This window comes from Hypomesus nipponensis, chromosome 19, assembly GCF_054491055.1.
Source record: "Hypomesus nipponensis isolate SF chromosome 19, ASM5449105v1, whole genome shotgun sequence".
NCBI lineage: Eukaryota > Metazoa > Chordata > Actinopteri > Osmeriformes > Osmeridae > Hypomesus > Hypomesus nipponensis.
Window position 1 is genome coordinate 7,795,291 of NC_140379.1, and position 13,566 is coordinate 7,808,856.

Here is a 13,566-nt window from a genome sequence, read left to right on the forward strand (position 1 = left end):
TCCTCAGCGATGAACACACACACGCACACACACAATGAAGCATAGAGTCACAAACACACACAAAAAGAAACCCGTCATGCAAACGCGCACAAAAAAAGTCCATGCCATCCCACACACACCAAGAAAAGTAACTCAGTCCCCCCCCCCCCCCACACACACACACACACGTCTGTTTTTAAGCACTCAGGGAGGAAATGGAATTCCCTGGTAAGATTTCCTTCCGCTATTTCCCTCTTCTCAGGGACTGGGGCCCTGCTGCTGCTGAGAGCCGGGAAACACTCCTTAATCTGTCTCCTGCAGACCACTCTCAGACCCATACTACCTTACACTGCCCTAGCATCACTACCTCACGTTGTCTTGGCCTCCCTACCTTACACTGCCCTACCATCACATATGAAACACCGTCATGTTAAATGAATGGCTTCTTGATTTAAATGAATTTGAGCCTAAATCATTTCCAATAAATGATCTGATCTGACGCCTTCATAAGGGTCAGAAGTGAGACGAGAGCCAAAGGCCCAGCAGGTGAACAGAGAGAGCATGCTAGCGCTAACAGACACACACACACAAGAGCATGCTAGCGCTAACAGACACACACGCAAGAGCATGCTAGCGCTAACAGACACACACACACACACAAGAGCATGCTAGCGCTAACAGACACACACAAAAGCATGCTATTGCTAACAGACACACACACTGGAGCATGCTAGCGCTAACAGACACACACACACACACACACACACACACACACACACAAACACAAGAGCATGCTAGCGCTAACAGACACACACACACACAAGAGCATGCTAGTGCTAACAGACACACACACACACACTCACATACACACACACACACACACAAGAGCATGCTAGTGCTAACAGACACACACACACACACTCACATACACACACACACACACACAAGAGCATGCTAGTGCTGGCTCTTACACAGTCAACATGCTGAGAGCCAACAGTACTAAAAGCAGAGTGGGAAGCCAGCCAAGCAATTTGTACGCTGGGATTGAGGCCGCAATTTAGCAGGACAATGGAGGTCACCCAAGTACCTCTCATTGCAGGAGAAGTGCAAGACAGAGAGAGAAAGATGGAGAGGGAGAAAGACAGGAGAAGGTTGGGTTGTGTCTTTTTCAAGGATATGAACTGATCGGCCGGTACACAAGTCAGTGCTGGTGTGATGAGACACCCCCCAGGCTAAAAGCATTGACCTCCTGGACTGAACCACAGATAGCTAGATAGTGCTGAGAAAGAGAGCGGTGGGGGTTGCTCGCCCACCTACTCCACGTCCTCATCGTGAAAACTACCGCGTGTCATCTTGAAATGTTGTGAAATGTTATTTATCTTGGAATATTCCAAACAACCTTAGTTTAGAAATTATGCAAGTATTTGGCTTCACATTTGGTCAACTACCAATCTGTAGGCTCCTATAAGTGCACTGGAAAGTGCCTAAAATGCAGGAGGCAGAGGACAGAATAGAGAGGACAGGAGAGCAGGAGAAGAGACGAGAGTGGAAGAGGAAGAAGAGAGGGACAGGGTAACAAGGTCTTGACAGTTCCTCTCAGTACCAGACTAATACGTCACCCCTTAAACGAGTTTTGCCTGGTTACTGCTTTCACTGGGCCAAGGAGTGTCACTGTGGGTTCGTCTACTTGTGTTGCTATGTCAATATTTGTGTACATATGGGTGTATATAATTCATGCCATTGAGTACATCTTTGTGATGTGTAGTTATGTCTGTCAGCATTTACATGTGGATGTGTGGGTGTTATTAAGGATGTGTGGGTCTGCATTTATGTGTGTGTATGCGTGTCTGTCAGTGGGTGTGTGTCAGTGTCTATAGATGTGTGTGTGTGTGTGAGAGAGAGAGAGAGAGAGAGAGAGAGAGAGAGAGAGAGAGAGAGAGAGAGAGAGAGAGAGAGAGAGAGAGAGAGAGAGAGAGAGAGAGAGAGAGAGAGAGAGAGAGAGAGAGAGAGAGAGAGAGAGAGAGAGAGAGAGAGAGAGAGAGAGAGAGAGAGAGAGAGAGAGAGAGAGGCGCGGAGCGGAGCGGAGGCAGGCTTGTCAGACTAGAGAGTCTTCAGGCCTGTTTGCTGAGTGAATTAATCAGGGCCTAAACAGGTCCTGTCAGGTCTGGCGGAGTGGAGACGAGAGGTCAGGGGGGACAGAGAGAGCCAGATACATCTGCTGCCAAACACCCTCCACACATAATATTGGAAACCTCAACATCTCTTCTTTCGAATTCAAAGCACAAGTTTCTTCTTTTTCCGAACTGTGCGTATAAATATTGTGATATCTGTGTTTCTGTGAATTGGAAGATAAAGTGGATCGCAATGGGCCCCACCCACCATGTGAGGTTTTGGTGTCAAGGCAAGTGAAAGGCTTCCCTAAAACAGTATGTGACAACGGGCGCAGGTGGAAGTAGACATTGTGGTTTCTCACCTCGTTTCTGCATGAAGGTAAAGAGGTCGTCCAAGAACTCCTTCCTGTTGGGGTCGTTGTCCAACTCGTACAGCTGCGAATGACAGTCATTAATCAACCAGTCACTTAGGAATCGTGTACACAAAATACTTCTTCAAATGCCTTTGTGTGAGGCCATCTACTTCTACTCATACTGATGTAGTGTACGTTTCAACATAGACAAACCGGCTTGTCAAGTGGTGGCCTAAAGTCAAAGTAATTTGTCATTAGGGGCTCTCTCATCTGTCAGACTACTAACATACTATGAGTTGTTTGTTTGTGTATTACGTCACTGCACTGTGTTGACGATGGGTGTCTGAATCTCACCTTGGCAAAGTCTCTGGAGGCTTCTCCTCTCCCCCCTCTGCCACTGTCAGCCTCGTCCCCCCAGGACGCGTTGCCATTCTGCACGGACAAGAGGACAACCAGTTACACACACTCGCACATCAGCAGAGGTGCAAAATGTTGGCGCACAAGTTGGGCAGTGAAGTGTCCTCGTTGTGGTGTCCCTTTTCTGCTTCCCTATCCTCTCCCTCCCCCTCCGGTCCACTTTCTCTCCCTTCTTCCCCCCTTCTAAAGAGCAATAGACAAGTATAGGACAATAGGACTCCAGCATCTGGGTCCTGCCCCAACCCACCCAAAACCTCTTTCACAACGGGAGACTACCGAGTGGAATGGAAGTCCACCCAACCGGCCAAGTTCACAAGGGCTAAGGTGAGCAGAATGACAGAGAGGGAGGCAGGCTGGCTGTGGGGGCTGGCCAGCCAGTGCTCCCTCAGCAAACACAAACACACACATCGTTGGGGTGACAGTGACACACATATACACAACTAATGGGGTGTGCGGAGGAGGAAGGGGGGCCAAAGGCCCCACAGGATGGAAGGAGGGGAGTGAGATAGGGGCCGAGGAGGTAGAGGAGGAGGGCCATGGTATGTGGAAAGCAGGAATGTCACTCCTAAACACAGAAGCTGTTAAAGGAGGCAGTGGATATCAAAACAAGTTTCCTTCAGAGTGAAGGGGATTGTTTAAAGCCGCAGGACCAATATGATTTCAGCAGGGAGCCTATTGGGCAGATGGACCCCAGGTCCTGAACACTAGAGCCTGGGGGTCAAATGTTACCAAGGTCCATAATAACCTTGACAGCAGAGGTCTGAAAAGCCAGAAACCTCAAGAAAAACATGACCATACATTGCTGGCTACATCCATGTCAAATATTCCATATATCATGCTGTTATGGTTTAGCAACCGTGGACATATTTCGGAGTACAGGACAGATTGACTAACCAATAGAATCCATATCTTCAACTTATCTCTTATCAAAATAACTTACAGGTGCCAATGTCCAGTACCAAAGTTATATAGATTACTCTTCACAGGCTTCATCCAGACTGTGCATATGGAAGCACATCATGTTATTGACCCTTGCACACTGTATTTGGTTTCTTTTGTTAAAGTTTAACCCTTACAAACGATTATAACAAAGATAATTCTAACAGAATCTTTACGAATGCTGTACGTTTTCATCCCAGCCTTCCTGATAACCAGGCAGTGATGATGCATCACTATCAGTTCCCATGACTGTACCCTGTCCCTCGGCCAGCATGATGGAAAACTACAGAGCTATATCATTTTCATTTGTGTGTATTTCTACTGTGTGTGTGTGTGTGTGCGTGTGTGTGCATGTGTGTTTGCACAAGGCCATTAACGCTCTAACAAGCTTTCCTATCTGGTCCATATAAAAATTGTGCATGTGATATATTGACAATAGTTAGTGACTGTTGGGTTATTGGCCTCAAACACAGGGACACTCTGTGCTTCCCTGACAGAGCAGGGGGTTCAAGGTGTGCCTCACATTAGCAGTGACAAAGGTCTGTGTGACAGCACAGGCAGGGCCAGCTTTGCCACCTGCACACTGACCCCAGCTCTTGTCTGACTATTTTCTACTGAGTGTGTGTGTGTGTGTGTGTGTGTGGGGGGGTACGGTGGCCCTGAAGTGCAAAAGACCCCCCCCCCTAATATGAGTGCATCCCCCAAATGAAACCCCCCCCCCCCCCCCCCCCGAAAACGAGTCAACTCCCCCCAAATCGGATGACTTGTTCACCTCCCCCCAATACAAAAACACGCTCCCCCAAATGGAAAACGAAATTACATTAACTCTGAACGGAAAGGGTAGGTACTACACTTCAGCGCTGATTGGATGCAGTAGGCTAACTAACAAGATAAGAAATTGATCGACAAAAGTACCAAATGCAATAGCCTGACAGAGTTACGTGCACCAGGACATTTGTTTGGCCATCGAAGAATGTGGCAAATAGTATGATACTTATGCAAAAGTATTGCGTGTCAAATGTAAAACTCCATAGCCAAACAACTATATCCTGTTCCACGTTACTCTGTCATTGTGGCATTTTGTTATATTGACTATTAGTTCTTTCTTCTGACAAGTCCTGCTTCCTTCAACTGTGTTTTTAGCGTGTGCATTGTACTTATTTTAATATTGTGAAACGTTAACAGCATATCTAAGATTGTTTCATAGGAATGACCCTGATTATAAGAGTAGTGTCATGACTCTGAATTGTTAACACAAATGTTTCCTCTTTCCTTCCAACCAAAACGATCAAGTTCATGATAATGACAGAGTTACGTGGACTTGTTGTTTGGCAATCGATGTTTACGTTTAACACGCAATTTATGCTGTTGCATAAGTAGCCTATGCTACATGCTTCATACCCAAATAAATGTCCTGGTGCACGTAACTCTGGGGGGGGGGGGGGGGGGGGGTTCATTTGGGGGATGTACTCATATTAGGGGGGGTCTTTTGCACTTCAGGTCCAACGTAGGGGGGGGGATCTGTGTGTGATCTGCAAATCAGATCAGATATACAAATCAGATCACACACAGCTTACAAAACGCCGGGTTGCCTGCCACGGAGTTCACCAACAACAACTAACAGACATTAAATAGGTCTCATGGTACTGTTGTGTGCAATCATTTAGCAGGCGCTTTTATCCAAAGTGATGGACAGGGGGGATTTGAACCACAACCTCTACATCTGTAGTCAAATACTCTACCATTGAGCAACACCTTTGTCAGACGTGTTGGCTCTTGTGAATGGAGCCTTGGTCAGGGGAGGAATGTTAAAGCTAGGTTGTTGACTCCTCCTTAGTGAATCATTCAATACTTTTTTGGGGGGCGGGGGATTTTTTCCCTTTGTTATGACTGGTCATATCTGGCCCCTTCATCAGAGTAGCCACTCCACCCTTTGCTGTACATAAACCCATTGCAACACCCCCTACACACACTAAACACAGGATTGCAGGCTGAAGATAGTTGATGTGCGAGTTATGTACATACACAAATTAAATGTGAAAAATTTAAATAAAGAAATAAATTGAAAAATGATGTGTGCATGCTGATTTATAACCCCCTCCATCTTCCTCAATCCATCTCTCCCATCCACCCCCTCTTCCTCTTACAACATAATGCTGTTAGAAGGTTAACTGGCCAGGCGGTGGGTGGGCTAATCACATTATGACCCAATATGTGAGTGACAGGCGCACAGCCCAATGACGGGCACTAGATGGGTCTACATCTGAGTATGCAGCCAGTGGGAGGAAACTAACAATTCACCCCCTCACATGCATCTATCCTATCACATCCCTGTCCTGCTGACAAAGGACCATGATAAGGTTTGGTCGAGCCAAAAGAGGATTACCTGCTAAAGCACAGCGATTTGCTGCAGCTCGAAGGGTTGAGGAAATACCCTTAGGGAAAAGTTTTGATTGAAAGAAGTCCATTTCCTAAAACCAACAGAATGTTGTGTTTGGAAAAACAAAGGTAAAAGAAAACAGCTTAGAGCTTCGAAGTGCACAAAACCCTGCCTGCAGACATCCAGTGAATCCATATTATAAACACTGCAGACTAGCTGGAGTAGATGTGTACACACCATTTGCATATCTTCCCATTTTCACTAACTACCATTAAACAAGTCAAACAGACACACCGTACCTGAGGGCAAATTCAACACCAATATAATAGTAGTGTTGAATTTGCCTGCAACAAGGCCAAACATTTGCTTTGTAATTAAGCAAATGTTTAGCCTTGTTGCTGGCAGCCACCATTTTGGTGGAGCCAGGCGAGCTAGCACAGGAAGAGGTTAATGGCTGCTGCTCTATTAGAGGAGAGGGGGAAGGGACATCATTGATTGGCCAGGATATTGACAGCAGTTTTCCAATTTGATAAGCAGCCATCATTGTATGAAGGAGCTCGTTCGTAATAAAGATCATGTGATCTTCCTCCTCCCATCCCACAGAGGGTAGTGGGACATCTGATGGAGAGAGGAGGGGTCTAGTGAAAGGGAGGGCAGGGGCGTGGACTGCGCTGGTCAATGCAAAGGTAAATATATCGACAGACTGTGCTCCACCACTGAGCACCACCTAAACAGGCCAACCTGTAGAATTGCATGAATCCTAAGAGCCTGATAAAAAATGTGCGATGTGACTGTGGTGGATAACCCGCAAGATGAGAGAGGACTATTAGAGGTAGGTTGGGGTGGGGGAAGACAGGCAGGGGTGCCTGCCTGTCCGTCAGAGGGTTTCCCACCAGAGTACCCTAACTGAGTCTGTTAGCAGGGTTTCCAAGGAGCCCCGACTTGAGCTCCAATGCTCATCAAGCACCAGCATGTGCCTCCTCTATGCCGGAGCTGGGTTTCTCCTCTGAGCTTCCACCCGCCAATCCTCATGTCCACCCCTCCACCTCTGCCAGCGATCTCCTGTTCCATCTGCCCCTCCCACAGGCTCAGTCCCCCGGGGGGCCTGGCCGGCCATCGAGCCGAGGTCCCATCAATAGCTGTGGATGTGCAAACATGGGGATCTCCCCAACCCCCTCTGGACGCAATCTTACACAGCAGCAGTCAATACTCATCATCCTCAGGCAGCACCACAGCCCGAGGAGCAGAGATGAGGCTAAACTAGGCCCCACAGCTTGACATCACCCCGCAACTTGGTTCAGGGGAGCCCCCTCTCCTTCCCTGCCCCAACTCCCCTTCACCCTTACACTTGACTGCATCAGAAAGAAAGCCTATCTAGAAGAAGAGTCATCCGACAGGTTGAGCAAAGAGCCTCGCCCATTTCCTTGTAAAATAAAATAAAACACACACACATATATACAAACTACATCCCTATGGTGACCGCTGGCCGTAAATCATTGGTAAAGGAATGGAATTGTGTTCTTGGCATGAGCTGCTTCACACAATGGCAGGGGTGGGTGAACTGACTGAAATCTCTCATCAGTTCAACATTCCACTCTAAATCTGTGAATACACACACACAATAATGGAGGCATTGCTCATAGGAAGAGAGCCATGTACGAGTCACCATCTCTGTGCTGACTGCAACACACTCCCCCTACTAATCTCTCCCAACCAAATTACTGGCTGTCAAAACGGTTGAGGGGAGGAAAATGTCTTAAACAGACACAGCAGTGGTAATTTAATCATATTCAAGGTTGTCTGTGGGCTAGGCATACCGCAAGACCTTTGAGATAGTCTTGGATCTGGGCTAAAAGCATGTATGTTGTATGCCAAGATGAAACAATTTCTGCTTTTCCATTTGAACACATAACAATTGCATTTTACAAAAACATTATAAAATGTTGCTTTCTTCCACAAAAACAAACAAAAAAAGGAAAGGGTTTAGGATCACACAACCTATGCGAAAGAAGGATTTTCTGTTTATGATTAAAAAAAAACTAATTTTTGAACTTTAAAATGTTATTTATCTTGTGCCTTCCCTCTCCCACAAGTGTATCGGGATCCGTGCGAAAGAAAAAGTGAAAAAGAAAATACAGAAAAATTAACTTTCATTGTACGCATTTCATTGTAATCTACCCAATTATCCAGTGGGACCTGGCGTAGCCTAGGATTAAATGAGATTACATCTACAGTAAGCACCCGCTGCTTCAAGCTGGGTCTTTGTCCTGCTACAGATGAAAAGCCCTCTGGCCTCCCATACAGTGGAAATGCCCGCTCAGCACGCTTGTACAAACAGGCCTTGCAGGGGGCTGCAATCTGTAATCCAAATCAAATAATTGGGGGCTTTATCCCTCCACGGGACTCATCAAATCATTCGTACAGGCCGTGGCTGTGATGGGGGTTGGGGGACGGAATGGGCGGAGGAAGTGGATGGGGCTCCTTATCCGATACCCGCTGTGTAAAGGATCTGATGGTGAGCTAGCACAAAAGGCTCCGGCTAATCACGACTACATTTGCACAGGAAAGAAAACCTCACTGGCCCCTGGCAACATATGGTGGAATTCCTACAGTCCCAAACACACGTCCTGGTTCTCTGCTCACAATGAGAGTTACTACGATGCATAAAAAAGCTCATATATCACACGAGGACGGCCTTGGAGAGTGAGGCCAGACCTCCTGAGGCCTGTATGTCCAGTCTTGTTGGAGACATCTTATTCTGGGCTGGGAGGGAGCGGAGAAGCAGACAGGATGGCGGGGATGTGGGGGCCATGCGTCGAGGGGGGAGGAGGGGGCCGAGCGTGTCTCTGCCTGCCCATCCTACACCATGCACCTCTAAAAAGGGGTTTAGAGGTTGTGAAAGGCTGTGCACCCCTCCAACCCCCACCCCTCCAGGCCCTATGCCAGACCACCACTCCCACTATGAATCACTCCAATTACAGAGCAAAGAGAATAAAGACACAAATACTACAGCGCGTGTGTGTGTGTGTGTGGGGGGGGGGGTAACTACAAGCAGAGTTGACCAACTAACTGTTTCCTTTCATCTCACAACAGGCAGGTATCCCATAAGAGAAGTCGCAAAGAGCGACTGGGTTCAGGGTTCCAAAATACAAATCTGACAAAAATTAACACAGTTCTGAAGAAAATGATCTGTATCATTTGTTCTATAGTTCCTATCTGTTGGTGACAGGCTAGTCTGGTTGGCCAAATAAATGACTTGGATTTGTTCAGCTCTGCACCCTTCCACCAAGACACCACATTCCACAGACTGAGGGGCCCCTCCCCCATTCCCTGGCTGACTAGGCTAGGCTATGCTAGGCCCCTTTCCCCGCCTCACGTGAATGCAACGTTTACAGGCTGCTGTGGACAGGAGTTCACACTCATTGGTTCAAAGACCCTTTCAGAGGCCAGAGCAAACAGTTTAGCAAATCTCATCTACAGCCCTCGTGCTTACGGGAGAATGAAACTTGACTTAATCCCAGAGAATCAACCCAAGAAAATACCAATTTAATGTTGGATTTTCCATCCAGATTGTACAAATTATCTTGAGGCCCACTCCCCTGTCCCACAACCAGGGCCCCAATCCCCATGCCCTCCCCCTCCTCGTATAATTTGATTTGGAGCTATTAGTTTTGTTCTCTGATGTGTAGGCCTACAGTGAGGGCTCTCCAGACCCGAGGAACATATAGAAGGATCATTATTGATGACAACAACAAGAATCACACAAGAGGAACAAAGAACAGAAAGGGTTTGTGATTAAAATATATACGAACACACAATTCAAATGAAGGTTTACTGATTTGAGGCCTTTTAAAATCCAAGGTTGCTTGTTTCCAGTGAAAACTCGTCTTCACTTTTTTCTACTGGGTTAAAAGCTTTGGCTAAAAATACCTCACATCGTTTAAAGAGCAAGCATCCACTTCACCCCCACGCTAATGGTTGCTGAAAAAATGGCATGGCTCAGATAGGCACATGTATACACATTCTTCTGATCCTCATCAGCCTAAAGGAATTCAGAGCGCAGAGAGTTTCAAGCCCCTCTTCTGCTATTAAGACACATCACATCTAATCCTACATGAACTGGTGTAGGGTCACAACGCCTTCAATGAGAAAAGGACGTCATTGTCTGGGGATGGAGTCATCAAACACAATGCCTCATTCAGAGCTCGTCATGAAGACCTCTGTTGTGACTATCTTTCCAGAATCTTACCCAGTATCAAATGTTCAAGCCATAAGCACAATTCACAGCTTTCACCCGGCTGATCAATACAGACTGATCTTGTTGGGTAGAGGGAGTATCTGGTTCCCCTCAGCAAGCGTTAAGTGTGTGAGGGCATTCCACCTCTGACAGGTCGCCAGGCTCCCTGGGGGTGGGTGGGTTCAGTCCCCCACCCCCTCACCCTGGATGGTCTGACCTGCCCGCCACGCATCTGGAGCTCATCTCCATGGAGCAGCGGCTCTCACCTGCTCACCGCTACAGCTTTATCGGACATTCCCATAAAGTTCACATGGCGGTCTATGTCTACAGTTATGTGTTTGTTTACGAACGGACTTTGCCATGACAGTCCTTGATAGCAGCCTGCCCATGATATCATCCTAGAAAGTCTAGCATTGCTTCTTAATATCGAATCCCGCTGTGAAAGTGGGGGTGTCATGTGAATGCACATGATAGGATAACATATGTGGGCCTGATCTGGATTGTGGAAGCAGGACATGAACATGCCGGAGTGAGTTGTTTAAGAGGAGTGTCACATACAGTAGGCGATCATTATTGTAAGCTGCTCTTACAGATATTTACAAATATCCTTCTTTACGAAAGATTTATTCCATTACTATACGATACAATTATCTATCTATCAAGATATTTACAATTATACTATGACAGACTCAACAGACAAAAGACCAACAGTCGCAACATTAAACATTCAGATATAAAGAAGATAAAGAATCCGTTTAAACTCAAATTATTTCTTATATCAATTTATTTAATTAAATCACAGTAAAATACTTCAATAAACCTATTTGGGGTAACATATTGATGAAACTAAATATTGGTTTATGGATGTTGAGGTTGAATCTTTGCATAACTACTTTGGTAACTAAGTGCATCTGAAAATATTTCAATTGAACTCCTCCATACCCAAAAGAAGTAGCTGTTTATAAGGGTCATTATCTACCAAACCAAAATCTTAGTTTTATGAAATATTAGCTAACAAACTGTTATTTATTCCACATAAAGCACAACTTCAATCCTTTGACTGCATTTTCTTAATGATTTGTGTCTGTATCTAAACAGAATCTGGAGCTTGAAACCATATTAACAACCATTTCCTAAACACCTATATGTTTTCCAATCACTATCCAATTGCAGTTGCCAGATTTGACTAGATGTCTTTTGTTTGACCAGATGGTTGACCAATCAAGGCTAATTCCATTGGGGGTTGGAGGTGCCAGATTTGCGACTCATTTTATTGAACCGGATCTCAAGTGACAATCTTAGAAGAAAAACAGTTTGGCAAAAACAATGAACATCTCACATATTGCAGGCTTGCTCCTTATTACTCTTGAAGGGCCTGCTTTTAATAACTACATTTATGTTCAGCCTTTAAATCATTTACCAACTCAGCTTTAGAAATGACCAACCAATGTTGACATGGTTCATAGTTCTATTGAGAATGTGATTGTCTATTAACTAGTCCAGCCAAAAAAAAGGAAAAAGGAAAAAGATGTATTACTATATTATTACAATAATCTACTGTAACAGATTGTCATTTGTATAGGTGTGTTTGAACCATGCTAACTAAAAATCCAACACACCCTGATAGATATGAGTATTAGTTTAAAGTAAGATGAGTGGTGGGCGTAAAAAACACTGCACACATTACCATAGCCCTTCTGATTCAGAAATAAAGTTGTTACAGGCATTTAGCAAAAGTTGCTCTCTATAAGAAACACCTTAAACCCACCTTTAATGATTTATTTTGTTTCATGTGTGAGTATTACATTTCCAATTTATACATAGATAATACTTAACTCCCAGCCGGAGGAATGTGGGCGTTACAGCTGCAAAAAAAACAGATATAACTATGTAATGAACACAAAATAAAACAAATGTATAAAGTGATTATATATAATATGAATCAATTAAACATAAACACACACTAGATTAAAATAGTGCATTGTTCATTACAAATGAGGCACTCTTTGCAAACAATTCACTAAGAGGAGCATGACCCACAAACCCACTCACAGTATGTTGTAGAACATACTGGTCTGCCCCCTGGTAGTAATCAGCCAGGTTGTTTTCCTGTTGTGCAGAGGAATGGTACCGACAGGCAGATGATTACTGTACACAGCGGCCTATATGTGTGTACTCGGCAGACAAACCATCTGGCTGTGTGCAAGTGTTCACAATACTACACTACACAGGATTTTGGCACTTGGTGTACAGGAGCTGAGGCTAGTGAGCTATCCGGACAGCCAGCCTGGCAGACAGATAGCCAGGCAGGCTATAGTGTAAGCAAAGCCTCTCTACTCCATCCAGCTCCTACATGGACAGGTGCCAGCAGGCCCCAAGTCAACCGCTGTGTTTACCCAGGGCCTCTGACACACCAGGCCAGTTATCACCTCTGGGCCTGGACCCAAGCCAAGCCTCCAGCAGGCTAGGAGACGGCCCAGACAGACACTAACAATAGCCAAACACCTTTCACTCCTCACCTCCACGCCTCCTTGCCCCCCACCGCTCCAGCCCTTTCAACAAGGGAGCAAGCCTAGGGTCGCTACGCTCTGGGAGAAAACACAGGCTAACCTCCCCCCCCTGCCCCACGACCACCATAACACTGTTCTGGAAACCTACTAGCTACTACCTTGCTGCCGTGGTCGGAAGAGGGGGTTGTAACTGAGAATTGGCTCTTAATTGACAGGAGACAGAGGAGAGGCAGCTCAGCTGTGTCACACAAGCCCAGCTCTGCCTATCTGCAGCTGGCTGGCTGAGAGGGGCGTATTGGTGGATGTCTTTGTTTCATCTTCCCCATTTCCTCCTCTGTGTGGCCTCATTAAACAGCAGGTGTTGAGATATGCCATGTGGGAGTGGTCACAGAGATGAGATGGAGCCAATGACGAAGAAGGAAAAGGAAGGTGGGGGAAGGGGGCTGGTTTGTGGTGGTTCTTGATGACGTATCAAATTACAGCAGGCATTACTGTCTCCGTTTCCATCAAAGACGATGGAAGTCTATCCTCTGGGGGAGATTTGAAACAATAAAAAAAAATATATATATATATATGACACCCTAATGGTCATTCACTATTTGCATTTCAGTGAGAGATGTCTGTGGCTTGCAGTTCAATG

General features: G+C 45.8%; 1 protein-coding gene across 2 annotated transcripts in view; it reads right to left on the bottom strand.

The window, feature by feature from the left end:
- The window catches only part of LOC146246765 (AT-rich interactive domain-containing protein 3B), a 36,657-nt gene that overhangs the window by 14,887 nt on the left and 8,204 nt on the right, over positions 1–13,566 (bottom strand). For both annotated transcript variants that reach the window (XM_084682157.1, XM_084682156.1), the window contains exons 3-4: positions 2,798–2,875; positions 2,453–2,525 (exon numbers count right to left, since the gene is read on the bottom strand). In XM_084682157.1, the coding sequence (XP_084538283.1) occupies positions 2,453–2,525; positions 2,798–2,875 (151 nt within the window). The remainder of the gene's footprint in view (positions 1–2,452; positions 2,526–2,797; positions 2,876–13,566) is intronic.